The sequence below is a fragment of the Chelonoidis abingdonii genome, chromosome 6 (assembly GCF_003597395.2).
Source record: "Chelonoidis abingdonii isolate Lonesome George chromosome 6, CheloAbing_2.0, whole genome shotgun sequence".
NCBI classification, from domain to species: Eukaryota; Metazoa; Chordata; order Testudines; family Testudinidae; genus Chelonoidis; species Chelonoidis abingdonii.
Window position 1 is genome coordinate 13,225,211 of NC_133774.1, and position 21,619 is coordinate 13,246,829.

Consider the following 21,619-nt stretch of genomic DNA (forward strand, 5'->3'; position numbering starts at 1 on the left):
TTCAAGGAGGAATGGAAAGACGGAAGAGGAGGTGGATTTGTGGATGAAGGGGGCTATCAATGACTAAAGGAACCCTGAAAGGCTTTTTGTTGTTTGTGGTGGGGGGCACAGGAGAATTTTTTGGTTATCTGTAAACTTTACAACTATCAGTGAAGTCAAGTCTGGTCTTCCCTAGTTCTACTAAAGGACCTCTTGGAGCTCTCAGAGATCAGTACTGAGAGCTCTGGCACCTGAGTAAGGGGCAGAGGTGGTACATAATTAACAATGATGTTCTTTCTCCCTCGTGTTTATTAGGCACTGGAATTTAATGGGTGTGAAAATCAGTTTTAAAAAGCATAACTATGAATCCCTTCCACCATCAATAATTCAACTCAAGGTGAAACCCTACCCCATTCAAGTCAATGGGTCATTTGTCATCGAGTTCAATAGGGCCAGGATTTCACCCTCGGCCTCTTGGTTTGAAACAATTTTACTAGTTTCCCAGCAGCAAGTTTTCCAAGGAAGATAAGACCTGAATTCCTAAGTAAACTAACAAGCGCATGATGGGAAATGTTTTTGTTCACAAAATCTTGCATGATATATACAGGGAGCCTTAATATAGCACAAGTTCAGTTCTCACCCCTCAACCACCTTCTTCGCTCTCTGCTAGAGCTATTAACAGAAATCCAGAAGCTTTACAGTGTTAGCCACGGAAACTCTAAACAAACAAGTTCAAGGTGACAAATCAGCAGCTGATGTTTCCAGATTCTGCAAAAGTTACACAGGACTCCAAACAAATGGAAACTCACATTTCAGCCATTTCAAAACACGCACCCTAAGGGCCCCAAGCAGCAAGGACCCATTTACCAATCTGAGTGGAGGGCACCGAGCATCCAGGTCTGCAATATTCCACATATACAGAGCTGTTTGGAAAGTCAGACATATGCACATTTGAAAATTTTCCCAGACATCTCCTACTCAAGCATTTTCCCATACATGCAAAGCAAGAGGACAAAAAACCCTGCTTTCAAGGTTCAGGATTGCATTCCACTACGTCCTCCTTTGTCTGTTTTATAGCAATTTAATCATTGTTCTTATTGCTGCTTTGATTGACAGGCACCCAAGACCATAATTAATGTCCAATTAGGAGCCAAGGGTCCTGCCTGCCAAATTACCTGAAATATTCAGGGTGTGGGGGGAGAGAAACTGGTGCGAGGAGAAGAAGAAATTCAGGAAGGGATAAAAAATAAATAAAAGAAGAGGCTTAACAATACGAGATGAAAATGACAAGTTGCAAAAACTTTGCTTGCTCAATTGGCAGCAATTGCTTCAGGAAAGACCAACAGGAAATAGCAGGATGGGGAAAAAATTGTCTTCAGCAGGTTTCTTTTCCATGTACGTTCCATTTGTAGAGGCAGCTTTACATTAATAACTGATCTTTTTGCTTCTGGACTTGGAGGGTCACTCAGTGAAGGGCATAACTAAGAATTTCTGACACAGCTTATGTCTACAATGCCTGCGGTGAATACCGCGCTTTAGAGACAAAAGACCATTCTGCCCTATAGAGTTTACAAGCTAAGTTTAGACCTAACAGGACAAGTGATAAACAAGGTGGGAGTGAAGGGATAATGAAAATAACATCATGTGGTTGGTTTTGCAACAATCCCCTCCACAATTCCACCAGCAAGGAGCAAACCCGAGACATTCACCCTCAAAGCATAGGCCTCTATCACTGTACCTAAAGGAGAGCCTTCATTAGCTGGTAGCACTAGCAGACTCTTATCCTCTATAAGTCAGCCACAAGAGGGGCACATCACACGCGCTTAGCCAGCATCTTTCAAGATGCATGAATAACAAATCAACTTGAAGGAGCCGCACTCTTAAAATGTTTGTTTATAAGCTACAGTGACAATACCTGGAGAAAAGTTGTGAGAACAGAGGTGAAGAAAAAAGCATGAAGAACAAAGGGGAGAGAAGAAAAGCATATGGACAAGGGAACATGCGCATGAGACTGGAAACAGGATGAGAGTGTGAGGCCAGGTAACAAGGGATGGTTGCATGATCTGAACTGTGTTTACTAGTAAATTTATAGTATCCACCTAATCTAGTATCCACCTCTAGCTGCTATTTTTCAGATGAAAACAATACATAAATAACTTACTGCGGCAGCTCTTTGCATTCTAATGTCACACAAGAGTATCAATGCAGGCAAACAGATGGGGATATAAAATAAGCAGTTCAGATCAAAATCAACTGGAAGTTGGTTAGCTTGGTTAACAAGGTACAGTAACTTTGAAGGACTCACTGACCTTCTGTTCTTTATCAGTGAAGCACCGTAACATTTTCCTCCTTTACCACAACGGTCATAGGGACTTTTTGAATAAATCAACCAGAAGGTCCTAGCTGAGTACAGCTGGAAATTGGTGAACACCTGTGACATCAGGAAGGCCCCACCAGCCAATCAGAATGCAGCTTTGGACAGTCAGCATCCACAGCTGTACCTGCTGTCATTCAGTGGTGACGGTTCAGACTGGTCTAAACTAAGAAACTCTGTTGTCATAATTTACTATCAATGCAACTCCAGTAGGAACAGGACTCAGACTTTGGTTTTGTTATTTTTAGCTAATGTGTTGCCTAGCCCAGTTAACTCTTTTCTACCCACCAGCCATGATGTTGGTTGACCCTACAGAGTCCACCCTTGCTAACTCTGGTGGAGAAATATAGCTACCAGGTTTCCCAGTGCAGACACAGCCTGACAGATTAGCTCTTACTCTCCTATGGTATCATCCTCATCGTTCACACAACGATGGTCAGTAGGTTTAGTGAAGAAAAGCTCTTCTTCCTCTTGCTTTTTTCAGTAAGCAAAGCGGAAAAAATTAAAGGAGGAAGTTGGAGCTCTATCGCTGCATGCAACAGCTAGCACAGCAACGATACACAGATACCTGCTGAAGCCAAGTCGTGAGAACCTAAAACCAAATCTCTCTTTAAACTTACTTTGTTGGCTTCTCCTTCCATCACTCATTCCCCTCCCCACCCATCTGCACCCTCACCAACCAGTCCTGGCCAATCAACAGTCGCTAGTACTTAGATCATAAGCTCTTTGGGGCATAGACTGTTTTTTCACCCTGTGAGCCTAGACAAAGGGGCCCCGATCCTTGAATGACACTTCTAGGTACTACCACAACACAAATCCAAATAAATAATAATGCAGTGTAATCCTTTAATCCTCAGCTCAACCAGTCATCTTTACTACACTGGAAGTTCTGCCAAATGAAAAACTGCAAATTAGGGGGATAAATGTTGGGGAAATGAGTAGATTTTATATAGATATGGTGGACATCTGCAGTCATTAGGGGCTCCTGAATGAAATTTATAATCAGCTATCACAAATTATTGGATATTAATTACCAAACGATCCTTTGGCAATCTACTGGGGCTTCCTACCAGAAATGGTCACACACAAGGAAATGAGGAATTAATCTCTTATCTGCTAGTAGCTGATAAGCTTCTGATAGCCTCCGGTTAGAAAAAGAAAAATAGTCCAACTCTAGAGGAATGGTTCAAACAAAGGCGACTCTCACTGAAAAATTAATGCATCAATTATGTACCCTGCAAAACAGACAGAGGACAAATAGATACTTAGATATTTGGTTACTATTTATTCAAGATTCAAACCACATACATTCACCAGCAAAAAAACCCAGCACACCCGTCTGATGAACTTGAATATTAACAGTTGAGAGATGTGCCTGGTTGTTAAATACATCATCAGAGATTTCGCTCAGTTTAATCAAATCACTAGAAATACCATGTCCTGGGCAGTGTAAAAATGCTCACTCTGTAGCCAGCTAACACCCTGTCAAATAAAGAGATCCAGCGATTATAATACTGTATAATGTTTCTCTAAACAAAAGCTCGCTGTTGTAATGATTACTGTATAGGCTCTGATATTTACATGGCTAGGATATGCACACCTGTAAAAACTTCCTAAATATAGAAATAGTTAGAAAGGCAAACCAAACCAAAAAAATCACACACACACACACACACACACACACACAGCATCCTGGGGTAGAATCCATCTCTTTCGGCCTGTTCGTAAAGTGCCATAAATAGCAGGATTACGAATCTAGCTGCATGTCCATTACCAGCCTTGACGTTCAGGTGTTCAGAACCCACAGTAAAACTTCCCACCAGGCTGAAAGGGGTCAGCAATATCCTGGAACTGGAGCATTTTGAAAAAGGAGGGGGATGAGGAGGGTGGACTGGACTAATAATCGCAAGTACTACTGCAATCAAATCAGGGCCCAATCCTGTCAACACACAAGACTGAGGACAGATCTTCAATGAAAACTGACATCGACAAAGCTGCATCTCTCAACAGTGTGAAAAATCCACGCCACTGAGAGCTCTTGCTATGCAGGGGTGGCCAACCTGTGACATTTCAGAAGTTAATATGCGGCTCCTTGCATAGGCACTGACTCTGGGGCTGGCGCTACCAGCACCAACTTTCCAATGTGCCGGGGGGGTGCTCGCTGCTCAACCGCTTGGTCTGCCACAGACCCTGCCCCCACTGCACCCCTTCCCTGAGCCTGCCATGCCCTTGCTCCTCCCCCTCCCCCCCAGACCCTCCTGCATGCCAGGAAACAGCGGGGAGGGAGGGATAGGTTCTGATCGGCAGGGCTGCCAGTGGGTGGGAGCCACTTGGAACTGGGGGGGGAAGGAGGGAGATCTGATGGGGGGCTGCTGACAAATTACTGTGGCTCTTTGGCAATGTATACTGGTAAATTCTGGCTCCTCAGGCTCACCCGTGAGCTATGCCAACCTAGCCCCCGGTATAAACAGCACTAGTGTGATGGAAGAATTCTTCTGTCGACCTAGCTACCACCTCCCAGGGCGGTGGATTAATGACAGGAATGAGAGAACCACTCCCGTCACTACACTGAGCGTGTACACTGAAACGCTGCAGCTGCGCCACTGTAGACAAAGCCTGGGGGTAATTTTACTCGAGTGAATAGTGCCATTGAATTCCAGGGTACCACCCACATGATCTGACTAACACACAGACATAAGTGCTGACCGGATCAAGCCCTGCATGATTCACAAATGAACAAGGCTCATGCACCATAAGAGATTCTATACTCTTTCATTTTGACATGTGTGGGGTAGTCAAACCAATCAAAAATTTTATGTTGAACTTTTTCCCCCACCATGGAAAATTATCTTTTTGACCAAAATGAAAACTTGCGCATACGCACGTGCACACACACACAAAATTTCAACCAAAATTAGATGTGTGGCTTTTACGCACACACACAAAAAAAAGTTCTGAAATTTTGGGGGAAGGTTTTGTTTTTGTGGGGGATGGGGGAAGAATATGCACTTTTTATACCCTGCCCTCCATCATTCTAGTAGAAGGGCGGGGAAAAGATGGTTTTGTCCTGCTGACAAATGAAAATTTTTTTAAAGTATTTGAAAATTTCAAAAAGCTTTGTTTCAAAACTTGAAAATACATGACATTTTCATTTAAAAAAATTGACTGGAAATTTCAAATGAAATTAATTCTTTTCATTTCTTTCAAAACATTTCACAAAATGTATTTCTCTTTCGCCCACTACCTCCATTGATAAGCTTTATTCATTTAGGATACTTCCTAACTGAACTGCAACAGATCTTCTCCAAGAAACAAAAGATTACTTATGAGAGACACACACACACTCCTACAGCAGTGCTTTTCAACCTTTTCTTCTGGTGACCCAGCTGAAGAGAATTGTTGATGCCCGTGACTCAGTGGAGTTGGAGATGAGGGGCTCAGGGCTGGGGCAGAGGGTTGGGGTGCAGGGGTGAGGGCTGCGGGATGGGGCTGGGAATGAGGGGTTCATGTGAGAGGGGGCTCTGGGCTGGGGGTTGGGATACAGGAGGGGGTCAGGGCTCTGGGCTGGGGGTACAGGCTCTGGGATGGGGCTGGAGATGAGGGTTTGGGATACAGGAGGGGGCTCCAGGTTTGGGAGGGCTCTGGGCTGGGGCAGGAGGTTGGGATGTGGGGATAGGGGTGCAGGCTCTGGGGTGGGGCCAGGGATGAGGGGTTTGGGGTGCAGGATGGGGCTCCAAGTTTAGGGGGGCATTCAGGGCTGGGGCAGAGGGTTGGGGTGTGGGGTTGGGGCACAGGCTTACTTCTGGCAGCTCTTCTGAAAAATAGGCCTTTGGTGGTCTCAAGCTGGACACCCAAGACCTGAGGCCTCCCAATTAGAGCTGTGCGAATATCAGATTTTTTCTTTCAGTTTTCTTTGTAACTAAACAATTCAGAAACAATACACGAATTCTAAAAACATTCCAGTATCGCCGAAGCAGCTTTGCTCTCTGGGGGAAAAAGTTTTGGCTTAAAATTTTCAGCCAGCATCAGTGGAGATGTTTTGTAAATCCTTCCTGAGACAGGGGAGAGAGAGCGAGCAGTGTATGGCCAGGGGGAGGAGGGAACTTGAGAGATTCTGTTGTATTTTCCTTGGGTGTCAAGGCACGCGGGTTTACGCAGCGTTTTCTCTTGGCCTCAAAAAACCTCCCCCTGGGCTATATGAATACCATGAGCACCTTCCATGCATGGATTTCCCCTTCTCCATGCAGAAGGGAGGATCAGCCCCTGTTGTGACACCCTTCCCCGTCACTGTGGTAGAGGACACTCCATGCTGGGGGGTCTCGTAGGGTGGGGAGAGTAGCAGGGAAAGAAACATACATCATTCTCCTTCGACCTCTGAGGGCCTTAAGATATTTCAGCCCCCAGCCTTTCCTGCATAGCCCCTCTGGGGACACAGACACACACACTATCAGCACTCCAATGGAGCCAGGAAGCAGAGGGCTGCCCAGCCAAAACCAGAGACACAGGGCCTCTGAGAAGATGATCCTGGCGCTTCAAACTAGGTTTGGGGAAGGTGGGGAGGAGGTGACTCCATTTAGAGATTTTCTCCCATAAAGCCCCCTCCTGCAGCTTTTCAAAATGGGAGGGGATGATCTGATGCCCCACTTAACTTAAGGGCTTGTCTCCACTGCAGCACTAGCTCAAGGTATAACGAGCACTGCCCCTAACCTGACCCCCGTCCACACACAAAAATCGCTAGCTTGGGTTAGGTGCTGCGTTAAACTTGAGGTAGCCGGCCTGTCACGGGGCTGGTGGGGAAGCTTGAGTGCTGCTGATGCTCAAGCGAGTACCGCAGAAGGAATGCAGCTGCTCTGTGTGGCTAATCCAACCCATCTGGGTTATTTTGCGGTAGGGCCGCCATCACTCAAACTAGCTAACTTGACAGTAGATGACCACAAAGTAAGTTTGAGTCAAGACATCCCCTTAGTCCACAATGACATCAGAGACAGGCAAACTGCTCAGAGGCAGGTTTTTTGAAACCTCTCTAATACTTTCCCTACACATGGCTCATTCACACACCCCTTCTCCGCCCCGCTCGCCCTTTCTAAAATCCTAGGGGTAAAGAGGGCCTTGAATTGACAGTTTTCAGAGGTTGGTTGGCTGGTTTTTTAAACGCACAGCCCTGGATCTCACAGACCTTCTTCCCTACAGATGAAGTTCAGTAGCACGTCTACAAAACAGAGCAAAGATAAAAATGGGTTTTGTTTATGCTGAAAAACAGAGGCAAGGCGTGAACCAATGCTTATTTTCATACTTTTTTCCAATATGTACCTTGTATTTGCATGCCGATTGTGCCATGCTACAGACCGAGATAACAGACCCGTGGACCCGACCGGTTGCCCCACCCCTTCTCTGCAAGCCGGCTGCACAATCTGCAGCCGCTCCGCTTCCAAACCGCGCTAAGGAAGCATCTCTACACGCTCGTGCTCCACACTCTTCACTTCCTCACCCTCGTGTCCCGCCCCGACACAAAGTGGTCGGACCTCCTGCCACTTCTGGAGGGTGAGGAGCCCTGGTGGGCCAGCCTATACTCTACCCTGGTCCCAAGGCCCGCCGGGGATATCAGTTGGCGGCTCCTTCATGGGGCCATGAGCACGGGCGTGTATTTGGCGCAGTTTACCCCTGTCCCAGACACCTGCCCCTTCTGCGGTGTGAAGGAGACCCTGGCGCACGTTTACTTAGAGTGCGCCAGGTTGCAGCCCCTATACCGGCTCCTCACCAATATCCTGTTGCGTTTCTGGCTGCACTTTTCCCCTCACCTCCTTCTCTATGCACTCCCTATCCATGGCCCCACAAAGTCGCGGGACCTCCTAGTCAATCTCCTCCTCGCCCTGGCTAAAATGGCCATCTACGCAACCAGGGAGAGGAGACTGGCCGATGGAGACTCCGGTGACTGTGGGGCTTGTTTCCGGTCCATGGTCCTTTCACGTATCCGGGCGGAGTTCCTCTGGACGGTGTCCACTGGCTCCCTTGATGCCTTCGAGGAGCAGTGGGCGCTGTCCAGGGTTCTCTGCTCGGTGTCCCCGTCAGGCTCCCTTCTTATGACTTTTTGACCTCACTCCTGTCCCTGCTCTTTTATTGGTTGTCCCCCACAATCAGTGGGGTTCTGAGGTCCTGTGGGTCCTCCCCTTAGGCTGGGGGGGAGGCTTCCCCCCACCCAGTGGGCAGTGGGCAGGCTTCCCCCCACCCAGTTCCCGGAACCCAATAGGTACAACACTCAGCATTTACATCTCACATTGCAAACCACCACAGTCACATTCAGCTAATCCAGCCAACCCCTGCACAGTCTTCAGGGAGGCTGCTCTGTGCTTCTCAGTCAGGCTAACATTCTTGCGAGGTAGGGGAGGCGTCATTAGCCCCATTTTACAGCTAGGGAATGGCAGCACCAAAAGACCAAGGACGACATTTTCAGAAGTGGCCACCGATTTTGGATGCCTCAGTATTAGGGTGTCCAGATCCAGGCACCTGGATTTTCATAGGTGCTGCACAGCCACTTGCTCTGACTGCCTTTCACTGGAGTCGTAGCCGCTCCGCACTTGGGCACCCAAAAATTAAGGAATTCAAAGACAGCGGAGAAATCCAGGCCCAAGTGACTTTCCTAAAGATCACACACCAATTTAGTGTAAGAGCTGAGAATCAAACGCAAGAGTGTCTAGGTCCTACTCCTGTGATCAGACTATGTCAAGGGACCAGAAAGTCAGTTTCCGTCATCTACCCTGTCCTGGCAAGTTACTTCGTCCACGCAGCTGCACCGAGTCCAACTGACTGCATCCTGTCCTCAGTGGGGAGATACTTACAGGAGCAATTGGATCTGGCTTGCAGAGCAGCTTGTAGGATCAGGGCCATAGAAGTGCTATATAACTATATATAATATAGTTATAGCAGCTTGTCCTGCCCCTTCCACTCCCTGCCTGACCCAGCTGCCAGGGACAGGGGCCCAGGGTGCCGGCAGGCAGGCACAGCAGGAGGACAGAGCCCCTCTCTCTCCCTGCAGGGCAAACTGGCAGGGCATTTGACCGTGCATGCTCTCCCCTCTCCCCCTATGGGTTGAAATCCTGGCCCCAGGGAAGTTAACATCAAAACTCCCATTGTTTTCTGAGGGATGGTGTCGCTCACCACAGAACTGCAGCCACTTCTGGGGTGCCACACTGCCACTGCTGGACAGCACACAACAAAAACCACACTAACAGTAAGCGAAGAACACCCCGTCCGAGGAAAGCTGCAGCATATGGTATCCAAACGTCACAGAGGACCAGCCAGCTGCAGTTACTGCCTGGCGGGCAGGCAATTTTAACCATGAACATTGTTTATCAGCCACGCAAACCCTGGCGCTCCGCTCCTGACATGCATTAAAGCGGCTGCCCTGGAGCCAGCGCAGCAGCCAGCCTACTCCAGCTGAGGGGAGGCAGAAGGAAAGCAGGATCAGAAAAGCTGGGTCAAGCAGGGAGCTCCAGCCCAGGGAATTAAGCTTCTCCTTAGAGAGAAAAAGGCTCTTGGGAATCCAGAAAAGCCCAGTTGGGGGCTGGCTTCATTCCAGCTCCTCTTTCCCCAGGCCAGCTGTCCCCCCAACACCTCCCACCCAGCTCCCCCTCTCACCCAGAAGTTCCCCTTGAACAGAGTCTCCTTCATGGTGCAGGACGAGCTACAGCAGAGTCTCCCAGCGCCCCAGGCTGCACAGAGTCTGACCCACCCCAGCCACACTGAGTCGGTAACTTTTTAGTTCCTCCTCAATCCCTGGTGCCTGCCGCTGGCTCCTCTGGGTCCTAAACCCCAAAGCAAGCAACCTGCCTATCTGCCCGGGATTTCAGGGCTCAGCAGGACTTTCCTCCTGCCTCCCTGGGCTTGTTTCCTTTTTAGTGGCTCTTTTCTTGGGGAAGAAGGGCAAGGCATGGAGAGAGTCTGGGCTTTAGGAGGGAAAGGCCCAGCAAGTGCACACCTGGCTGGATGTTTCCTTCCTAGGCTACTTAATGACTACAGCAGATTACAAAATCATGGGTCAAGACTCTGCCCCAAATTAGTGTGGCCTAGTGGAGTGAACACTGGCCTGGGACTCAGGGGACCAGAGCTCTAATCCCAGCTCTGCTGCTGGACTACAGAGTGACCTCAGACAAATGACTCTCTGTGCCTCAGCTTCCCCATCTAAAAATGGAGATAATTAATGATACTGACCTCCTTTGTAAAGTGCTCTGAGTGCTACTGATTGATGAAAATAGCTGTAAGAGTTAGGCAGTATGATTAATAATCATTTGATAAATTGCTAATGCATGTACAGCTGTAAAGCATTATGAGGCAGAGAACATGGTCAAGAATGATGTGGGGCCAGATTCTTGATTGCTCAGTGCCCATCACTGGGACTGGGCCTATTCCAAGTTAATGATCTGTAACACACAGTTATTTCCAGGGCTGAGGGTGAGGAATAACCTAAGGGCAGAATGGAAATACCAAGAGAAAGAGGGGAAAACACCACCAGTAATCACTGGTAACTACCATTAAATAAATGATATATCTATCTCATAGAGCTGAAAGGGACCAAAGGTTATTGAGTCCAGTCTGCTATTTTCACTAGCAGGACCAAGTACTGTCCCTGACAGAATTTTTTTTTTTTTTTGCTCCAGATCCCTAAATAGTCCCCTTCGAGGATTAAACTCACAACCCTGGGTTTAGCAGGCCAATGCTCAAACCACTGAGCCATCCCTCCCTGCCCCCCAGTACCACAACAGCAAATAATCAAGGTTTCTTGGAATCCCTGGGGTGTAGGCACAGTTTCACTGCATATGTGCCAACAGGCAACGGGCACAATTAGTTCAGTGCAACTGGCTGTTCAGCATTCCCACAAGGTGTGTGTGAATTTCCCCTCCGATTAGATCATTAATGGATTCCAAGGCAGGAAGGTTCATTGTGATCATCTAGTCTGACCTCCAGTAGACTGGAAACCTCGCCCTAGGATTGCTCATCACCTCAGAAAATCAGACACTAATGTGTCTCAAGTTGGACACCCAAAATTAGTGCCCACTTTTGAGCCTAAGGGAGGACAGAGCCCCCCAGTAGGGCAATCTATGGGAGACTTTGACCCTAGTGTCACACAGCGAGCTAGGAGCATTGCCAGGATGATAACCCAAGCTTTGTCCTACTAATCGCTACACAGTGCTGCTTTCCCTGCATGCATCTGATTATTTTCCATATAGCCAACACCTTGCTTTAGTAATAAGCACTGCTGCCAGCAAACACCTTTTGACGTGAACCTGCAGGTCCATTTACTGACATCTGACTAATCAAACACAGTCTAGAATTAGTCAGTCTCATGGCTGCTTTTCAGCCACTGGGTAACCAAAACCTGCAGAAAATCAGCGTACCCTAGGGTAATATTTGCTGTCACCAGTCAGTTACTAATGCGTCTTCCCACAAAGAGGCAAAAGAAGGTGGCAGATCTCATTCAGGTTAAGTTCACTTGGGCGATTGGCACCTGGGTTTTAATCTCACCTGGGTCTGAGCAGCCATACTGCAAAGTCGTAGTAGCGGCATTACTGTGTCCTCACTGTTTCTGCACTCCCCCATGTGTTGCTGGAGGGTACGGCCCATGGTTCTTTGTGCTGAGACACTCTAGGATTCTTTCCCACTCAATAGTGAGAGAACTATTCAGAAGGCATCACGGTAAGGCCTTGGAGGACTATCAGCACTGAAGTGATTTCACCTACATCCACACTGCAAAGTGGGCAGGTTCCAGCCCAAGTTGAAGCGGAGCCTGGGTTCTAATCTATGCTCCCATAAGATCAGCGCAGGTTTAAAGCACCTCCCAATCCAGGTACACGGTGTGGATGGGAGAGTTGGGCTAAAACCTGGGGAAGAGCCTGGGTTAACGTTGCAATGTCGACGTGCAGCTGTCTACGTGGTTTATTACACATTGTAATTAACAAGGTAAACCCAAATCACTCCACAGCGGGAAAGTGTTGTCCCCATGAAGAACGATCTAGAGGTAAAATGAGAATCTGTTGGAGGCCACGTCACTGTGTGCAAAGGCCCCATGTGGCTGCATTGGCTCCAGGGACCCTAGCCATTTCCAGCTTCCTGGCAACACTGTTCATGTCAACTACTTAATATGGCTGCATAGACTGTATTTACTTTTCAGAGGACAGCAGCTTAGCAGGGGCGATGATGCACGTATCCTCAGCCCTGGAGGGTATACCATGAGCTCCCAGGGTCAGGGAAGATTCTGCTATAAAGGCAGCTATCCATATTTTCCATGTGAGTAAGGGGTCCCCTCTGCATGGAATCATCCAGACCTTAGCTTGCAAAGTGTGTTGGGATCCTTCAGAATGAAAGTGTATCAATATGCATCCTGTGTTGTTGTTGTGAGTTGCCATCTAAACCCAAGTAGAAAGCGTGGAGGAAATAGGCCCTTCTACTTGAAAAGCTCAAAGGATCATCTCTAGTCCTTTGCAGGACACAAAAGCAAGGAGTGTCAGCTGGAGCTGGGGACCCCATGCAAACCACCAAGATTTGCCCAATGCTAGATATCATCACACCATTCAGCTCCAAAATATCAAGGCTTCTGTGTGGAAGAGGAGGGGGAGCATGTAACTTTCTTATGATTTCTGGGCCAGCCACTTGAAGATGACATAGTCATAAATACTTGAGCAGCGCTTGCCATTCCGTCGTGGAGAGGGCAACAGGAGCTGCAGCTGCCACACCCTCGTAATAAGGTGCATGAAGAGGCGGGAGGGGAGAACACCATGTGGAAGGAGGAATGAGCACTCAGGGTTCTTCATTACAGGCTTTAAGTAGCTACATAACAATTAGCAATGTCATTTGTTCATTAACATCCCACAACAGCAGAAAGACCTGGCTGTTCCTTCAATGAATCCGCCCTGTCAAGTTACTAAGAATAACTCTGCTGTTGATGAGAAAAATAAAACAGGTTCCTGCTCTACTGCCATGTAATATACATGCAGATGTCACATAACCCTGATTCAGAGCTGGATCAGGAAGCGGGGCTGTTGAGAAAGATAATTAAATCCATTAGTCTCCCTTTCTATTCAGGGTAAAGATAGGGAAAGCTTTGGGTCAGGTCAGTCCTCCATGCATTGAGATTTGTCTGTTTTGAAATGGGACAATGGCAGGCACCAGTCTGATTAGTTCCTCCTAATGGGGTTTCTTTCTCCGCTGATACAAGTTGAGTGTCTGCAGCATCCCTAGGCAAGGGACATTTGTACAGTTTAGCATGCCGGTGTCTGACTGGCCTCTTTGAGAGAACGAAAGGCTGCCCATCGTGAAGTATGTTTGAAGAGATAATGTTCCATGCTCAGTAATAACAGCAGGAAAACTATGAACTCATGAGGTTCCCTAATTCCTGTCCCAAGAGCGATGGAATAATGACTCTCCACCTATGTTGTCTCCAGCTTCGGCAGTGCACAGCGGAAGAGCACTTGCACCTGCCTGGTTAAATTACGCCCATCCAAGAATCTATCTGGGAGCATTCATGGACTTAGCCTCACTGCTTGCGGAGTTTGCAGAGCCAGCATTAGGCCCACAGAACAATTTTTCACACAGATGCACAAAGCCACTGGTTCTTGGGAACCATGATCACAGGCAGAGCTCCCTCTGCTGCCAGGAGGAGGAGAACCTGAAATAGATTTCCATACTTATCACGTCCAGAGAAGCCTTTAGGGCTTCTCAAAACTTAACTGACTCATTGTTTATCAAAGGGTTAGAAACACCCTTCCAAGCACAGATGGTTTTGTGCTTAAGGCACTGGCTTGGGACTTAGGAGACCTACGTTCAGTTCCCTGTTCAGCCACAGACATCCTGTGTGATCTTAGGCCAATCACTTAGTCTCTCGGTTTAAAATGGAGATAACAATATTATTACTGATTTATGTTACCATAGCACCTAGGAGCCCCTGGCATGGATCAGAGCCCCATTGTGCTAGACACTACAAACACACAACAGAAGGATGGTTCCTGCCCCAAAGAGCTTACAGTCTAAGTTCTTCCTTTCTCCCAGTCCAGTTGTCTTATCTGTGCATACTGTAAGCTTGCCAGGGTGGGGTCTTCCTCTCTCTATGCGCATGTACAGTGCTGAGCCCAATGGGGTCCTGATCTCAGTTGCCGTCTCTAGGTGCCACCATAAAACAATAACAATAATCATCAGCTTCCGAGCCGACGTGGAGCCTAGCTACAAGCTGAGAACGGCCATCGTCGCCAGCTCTCAGAAAGGTTAGTTGAGGGACTGTCCTCCAAATGAACTGAGGCTGTGGGGCTGCTAGGTACTGTGAACATGGATGTATTCTGGTGAATTTGAGCATATATATGACTAGAGTTATACAATCATTAACTAGTTAATTGTCACAGGCAGATAAAGTAAGCATCTACGTCCCAGGTTTAAATATCAACTGGCAAAGATGCTAAGTGACTTGACTAAGTCACAGAGGGAGTCAGTGACTGAGCTGAGATTAGCCCATTGCTGTCCTTTGCTCTCAGTAGCTTACAGGGGATCTACAGGGAAAACTACAGAAACATCTTAAATTATCATTTCCCATTGGTTTTGGCTGTCAGGGCTCCACAAGGAGAGGGGTTGAAATATATCTCAATGTTTCTTGGTCTCTAAAAACAGTGGGATCCCGTGGTCTGCATGTATCCTAAAACCTGCCTCTTCCCCTGCGAGGTAGATAAGTATTATCACCCCCTCTGAACAGGTGGGGAAACTGAGGCAGAGAGTTGGTGAGTGATTTGGCTGAGGTCACATGGCAGAGACAGGAGAAGAACCCCCATCTCCTAACTCCAAGTCCTGTGTCATAACCACAAAATCACTCTCCCACCGGAGCCTCTGCCTGTAGCTATTTGTGGCACTCTTGTCTCAAACTGACTAATTTTGCACCTTCCTTTTATCATTCAGATACATGCCAGACACAGGTGACCAATGCATTTGGAAAACCAGCAATCAATCACTATCCCTGGACTTCACTCATTTTGCTGGGGGGAGGGGGGACATTTCTCTTTCCCCCTGCCCACCTCAAACACAACCAAAGATTCTTACCTGCATCTGGGGTGCCCTTGCCTTGAAGATAGGTTTTTCTATTAGGGCAAAGCTATTCCAAAAGAACTCCATGTCTTTCCTTCTCTCAGCACCTGCCAGCTCAGATGCACCATCCGAACTAGCAGAGCCAGTGGAACAGGTATGACCATTGGTACCAGGAAGGCGCAGCTGTTCTGTAGTTCTAGAGCAGAGCAGTCTGTGGAGCATGTATAGGTGGGGCACTGCAGGGCAAGCACCAGCATGGGGTGGTGTTTGAGGACATGTGATCCGATGGGAAATGTCTCCACAGATTTATATAGTTGCATGTTACGCAAAAAAATTCAGAATCAAAAGTGTGGCTCAAACATAGTCAAGTCCAAAAGCTGCATGGAAAATACACATGAAGGGCCTTAGGAGAAATTAGGCTACTCCATCAACATAAAACTGGAAACCAGAAACTCCTGAGTTCTAACCCTATCTCTGACACTGGTTAATTGTGTAGCCTTGAATACATTACAATACTTAAATCTTTCTATGCCTCAGTTCCCCAACAGTAAAACAGAGGTGATAATACTTCCTTACCTCATAAGAAGATTATAAAACTTAATTAATGTTTGTTAAACACTTTGAAGACACTTTATATGTCCTCAGTGTTATGCTGATGATGATACAAGCTTCAGAAAGAAGATTTTCTGTTACCATCAAACCAGATCAGTTCCTGCAAAGGCAGCAAAAGTTACTTCCTAAAGTTTTCCATCCTCTTTGAAAAGGCCTTTCCACCATAGGAACAATACTCTATTTCCCCATGTTAAGTATTCTCCCACCTCTTGTCAAACTGTCTGTAATGGGCTATACTGATTATCACTACAAAAGTTTTTTCTCTTAATTAGCTTCTTAGAGTTGGTAGGATAACTCCCACCTTTCCATGTTCTCTGTATGTATATATACTGTATGTCTCCTTACTATATGCTCCATTCTATGCATCCAGTGAAGTGGGCTGTAGCCCACAAAAGCTTATGCTCAGATAAATTTGTTAGTCTCTAAGGTGCCACAAGGACTCCTGTTCTTTTTGCGGATACAGACTAACACGGCTGCTACTCTGAAACTCATACCACTGACACTCTTCTGCCCAGCAAATCCCAATCAACCACAAATAAATAAAATTTTAAAAAAGCAAAAGCCTTACCTCTAGCAAAGTTTGTAATCCAAAAGAGAAGTGCCAAATACCCCATGGAATTCAATACAGACATTGCTGTTGATATTGATTTTATGTGGCTGGTGCTCTGATACTATGGTGACAGGCTGTGGATTGAAACCTGTTTGAGCATCCACAAATCCCACTGAAGTCAGTCAATGGAGTCCAGCTAACAACCCACAGCCTCTCCCTTGCCCCCGTCCTGCCCAAAATGACACTTTCCTTACAAATATTTTAGAACTTCTACCTTTTGGCATGTATTTATCCATCACCCTCCAGTAACCTCCGCCTTACCAGTTCTTGTGCTTAGGACTGGAGTAACTGGGTGAAATTCTCTGGCTTGTAATTTAAAGGAGCTCAGATTAGATGATTGAACGGTCCCTTCTGGCTTTATAATTTATTACACGGTTCCCCTCCTCATCCCAACTATGTCCCACTGTGCTTCTCCTGGTCCTCTGCACACACATGTGCACTCCCACCCTCCGTCAGGGCTGAAATGCTTGGGTAGAATGTATTACTATTCCCCAAGGGGTCTAGTTTAAAGCAAGAGGTGGGACTCAGTTGTTGTTGTGCCTCAGTCCGAGAGTCCCTGAGGGCAAAGTTCCCACGGAGACAGGTGAGGCCCCTTTCTCCACCCCCACCCCATTAGCCTCCCAAAAGCAGGCACGTCAGCTCCCCGCCCCACACTCCCCTACTTTTCATAGGTCTGTATGCTCCATGCTTTCACTCCACTCATCAACTTTGCAAGCGGTCATTAGGTAAGCAAACTCCCTCCACTGCTCCCTCAATTTTCCTGAAATGATGCCCCTGCCCAAGACTGTGCAGCTGTTGGGTAGGACCTTGTTTAAGAGCCTATTTACTGAGTGCAGCATGTGAGGGAAATCTCCCTGTGAGAGAGCTGTGTTGCCCAGAGCACTTGGAAGCTGGGAAAGGGTGGAATGGCTGGAGAGCCAGCTGATCACAGCTCAGCCTCAGGGTCAGAACTGTCCCCTGCTGAAAGCCCTGGCTTTGTGGTTCCTCAAATTAATCTCTGGGCTATTATTGGTTCAGTAGAATTTCTAGTTTGTTTTTGATCAATAAATAACCCTTTTCCCACCTCCAACATTGCAGACTTTGAACTTATTTGACCAAAATCAGGACTTACTGACTGTCTGGCATCCCCAGCTTCCTGGAGGGGCCCATGTGACATCCCAGGGGAATTGATTAATTCTTGGATACGCTGATGGGGGAAGGAGATATTTGGGCACAGGTTATCTACAGAGAAGTAGCTTCAGCGCTCGCCACGAAGCAGTTCTGTGCTTTCACAAACCCAACTAATTCAGCCTCACCACTTCTGTGAGGCGTGGAAGCAGCGTTATCCCCAGGCCACAGAGAGAGTCAGCGATGGGCGGATCCAGGTGTCACAGGCCCTCAGTGCACCAGACAATGTCTTTCATTTAGTAGCTGATCTGGGCCTGGCCCTTGTGCACATGGGGCGGATAGGTGAACCTTCCTGTCCTTGTGCAGCCCATGAAAGACCCAAACACACTGCAGTCTCTGAGTGCAAGGGCTGCTTCCTCTGTACACCCCGATGAACATGCAGTACCCTAAAGGGGCAGGCCCATGCTGCTTTCTCTCAGCTCCCCCTCTCACTCCCCCAGCAGTAGGTGTGCACTCCTGGAGGAGCATAGGTATCTGTGGAGCTGTAGTTCAAATAACGTCCATCAGAGCCTGCTCAGATGCAATACTGATAGAGAGCCACGTGGCTTCATAGGGACATAGGACAGGACTAGGGTGATCATATGTCCCATTTTGGCCAGGATCATCCTTTTTTTAAGCCCTGTCCCAGCCATCCTGACTTTTGGGGCAAAACTTGTCATTTGTCCCTTTTGCTCTTGCCAACTGATGGTCAGCTGGCAAGAACAAACTGGACAAATGCCCAGTTTTGTCCAAAAAGCAGGGTGTGACCCTTAGCGGGGTGCAGAGGAATGGGGGGAGGGAGAGGGCAAGCAGCAATGCCAGACCTGCACTGGAGGGAGGGCTCAGGAGAGCGGCTTGGGCCAGGCCAGCCCTGTGCAGGCTGGCGGCAGGGTGATTTGGGTCAGCCCCGCATGCAGAGGGTAGGGGGGGACTTGGCTGGTCCCAAGCGAGCAGGGGGTAGAAGGGGGCCTCGGGCCAGCCCCGCACAGGCAGGAGGCAGGGAAGGCTGGAGGAGGGGCTCGTGGGAGGCAGGGGGCGGGCCTTGGGCCAGCCCACTGTGGTGTCCCATTTTCTCTTTGGGAAAATATGGTCACTCTAGACAGGACCTTCTGAGTCATCAGGTCCAGTCCTCTGCCACTGCAGACAATCCTGGCATATAATCCCACTCAAAAATGTATCGAGTTTCATTTTAAAACTAGTTAGGTTGTTTGCCCCCCCACTACTCCTATTGGGAGGGTGATCTAGAATCTCCTTCTAATTTCCAGCCTAAATTGATTCATGGCCAGTTTATACCAATTTGTTCTTGTGCCAACTCTGTCCTTTGGTATAAATGCCTGGTGTAGACACATCTTAGACATGACATCCAACAGCCGGCTCCAACTCCAAATGCTACATCCATTGCACAGGGACACCATGTGAATTGGTGGCCCTTTCTGGAGCACCCAGCGAATGGGTCATATTCACCCACCCACTGTAGGTCATTTTTCCTTCAGAGATCAGTATGACAAGAGTGTTCATTTTCTTTACCTGCCTCAGACCATTAGAGAGCCCGACATATCAAAATTTGCTTATGCAGTACATGCTGCAAGATCTACTGCCCAGATCCTGTTGTATTCCTGAGCTAAATGTATTTTTCTAGTCAAGCAATCATGATCCTACAGTAATATTACATAGTTCTGATAAAGCACATTATCACTAGACCTCAAGGCACTTTACAATCTTTAATGTATTTATCTTCAGAACATCCCCGGGAGGCAGGTTACTACTACTGTCCCCATGGAACTGAGGCACAGAGAGATTAAGTGATTTGCCCTAAGGTCATAAGGGAAGTCTGTGGCAGAGCAGGGAATGGAACCCTGGTCATTGGCTAGTGTCTAAACCACAGGGCCATGTGGTCTGTGCTGGTGGGGAGGATTACTACTGAAATAGTGTATTTTCTAGTCACGCTTCCTGTATATTGCTAGACTGTTTAGTACTTGCAGTTTCAAGCAAAAATTGCTTATCCTCCATTAGGCCCTGATCCAACCACCATTAAAATTAATGGCATTGGAGCAGAACCAGTGTGTGGGGGAAATATGAAGAATTCTCTGAAGGGTTGTTGCAGTGGGTATGCAGCCCCTTGCTAGTGGGACCTAGGTCAGGCTATTAATATGGAACAGTTACTACCATAGTCTCTGTTAAGAAGATAGGGTTGTACCTATAGATAGGAAATCAGGACTTCTGGGTTCTATTCCTACCTCTAGTAGGGTGACCAGATAGCAAGTGTGAAAAATTGGGACACTTTTTTGGGGGGGCAGAGGGTGAGTATAGTTACATATATAAGACAAAACCCTGAAGATCAGGAAGTCTGGTCATCCTTCCTCTAGGCTACCATTGGCTTACTGTTTCACCATGGTCAAGTCACTTCACCTTAGCTGACCTATCTATCAGAGGAGGATAATAATACTTTGATACCGTCTGTCTGAGAACTTTAATCAATGCATCAAAGGTGCATTGAGATTCTTGGTCAAAACATCCATGGGCGAGTCTTGCAAAATTAGGAGCATTCTGGGGGACTTTGCCTTGCTTTGAAGCAGCAGCAATGGCTACTGTTGGAGACTAGCTGAGCCATTGGTCTGACTTTGGGTGGCAATTCCTAATTACCGACTTGGCTGCATCTGCATAGTCAGAATTCACATCTGTAATCTCCAATGGTGCAGCTCTACTAGTGGTCACACTGGGAGAAGCTGTAGTCCAGACAGAGCACAGGTGTTTTTAGCATTAGGTTATTTAATCGTACTTTGACTACACTACGAAGCTTCTACTATTGCTACGACTGGCGGGGAAATACACGGCCTCTTTTTCATCATGTAGGATGGGCCTCTGCCTTTTCTTTAGCATTTCTGCTCAGCTTTCAACCTTGACAGTGCTTCTTCTTGTTTCAGCTACATGCCCCTGCCAGGGAAATGGCCCCTGAATATTTACCTTTAAACAGAGCCAGGATCCTGCATTGCTTCTGCGTGGAAACTAACTGCACAACTCACGGTCCCTGTTGAGCCATCTGCAAGGAGTGTCACTCAACGGAAATGTACTATAGGGATGCGGAAAAAACTATGTGTCATTCATACCAACATGGACTGGAACTTCATTGCTTTTCCCCCTTTCTGTTGTCACGCTTCCCAAAGCACATGCCTGTCTTCATCCACCAGGTATTCTCTGCAGCTTCAGAACCCTGCTGGGACCCAGCCTGGTAAGCAATCCCTACAAAGTGCTTCGTGGATGTAACAGCTTGAAATTTTTCATGACACTTTCTTTTTAAATTGAAAAACAGTTCTTCTTCAATCAAAACATTTGCAAAAAATAGCACTATCATTTTTGTTCGCAATTTAAAAAAAATATTTTTGAAATTTTTTTTTATCAAAATGGTTTGTTTACCAAAACCCCAGGGTTTTCTGGTAAACAAAAACATTTTAAAATGGTAATTGAATTATTTAGAATGCCAATAATGATTTCAATAAAATTTTTAATAAAAGAAATGTGAGGGGGAAAATCTCACTGAAAACTAGCCGTTTTCAATTCCCGTGAAACAAAAAATAACTTCTAGATCAAAAATGGTCACAATTTTTTTTATTTTATTTTAATTTTTAAATCAGCTCTGCTCACCAGAGACTTGTCTTGCCTTATTGACACTGCAAGTTTTTCAGGGCAGAAAATGTCTCATCCATTGTGTTACACTCTGTATCTCAGGGGAACACCCTGCGCCCTCCTGCTCATCCTTATAATATGATTGTGTGGTATCCAATGCAAAGTTTGTCACGTCGGGTGTCTTCGGAAGGCTCACGATCCACTGAGCATTGTTATTA

General features: G+C 47.0%; 1 protein-coding gene across 1 annotated transcript in view; it reads right to left on the reverse strand.

The window, feature by feature from the left end:
- PSTPIP2 (proline-serine-threonine phosphatase interacting protein 2) overlaps window positions 1–10,072 on the reverse strand; it is a 58,608-nt gene extending 48,536 nt beyond the window's left edge. The window contains exon 1 of the mRNA XM_032768973.2: window positions 9,989–10,072. Within this exon, the coding sequence (XP_032624864.1) occupies window positions 9,989–10,021 (33 nt within the window). The 5' untranslated portion in view covers window positions 10,022–10,072. The remainder of the gene's footprint in view (window positions 1–9,988) is intronic.
- Between the last annotated feature and the right edge of the window lie 11,547 nt (window positions 10,073–21,619).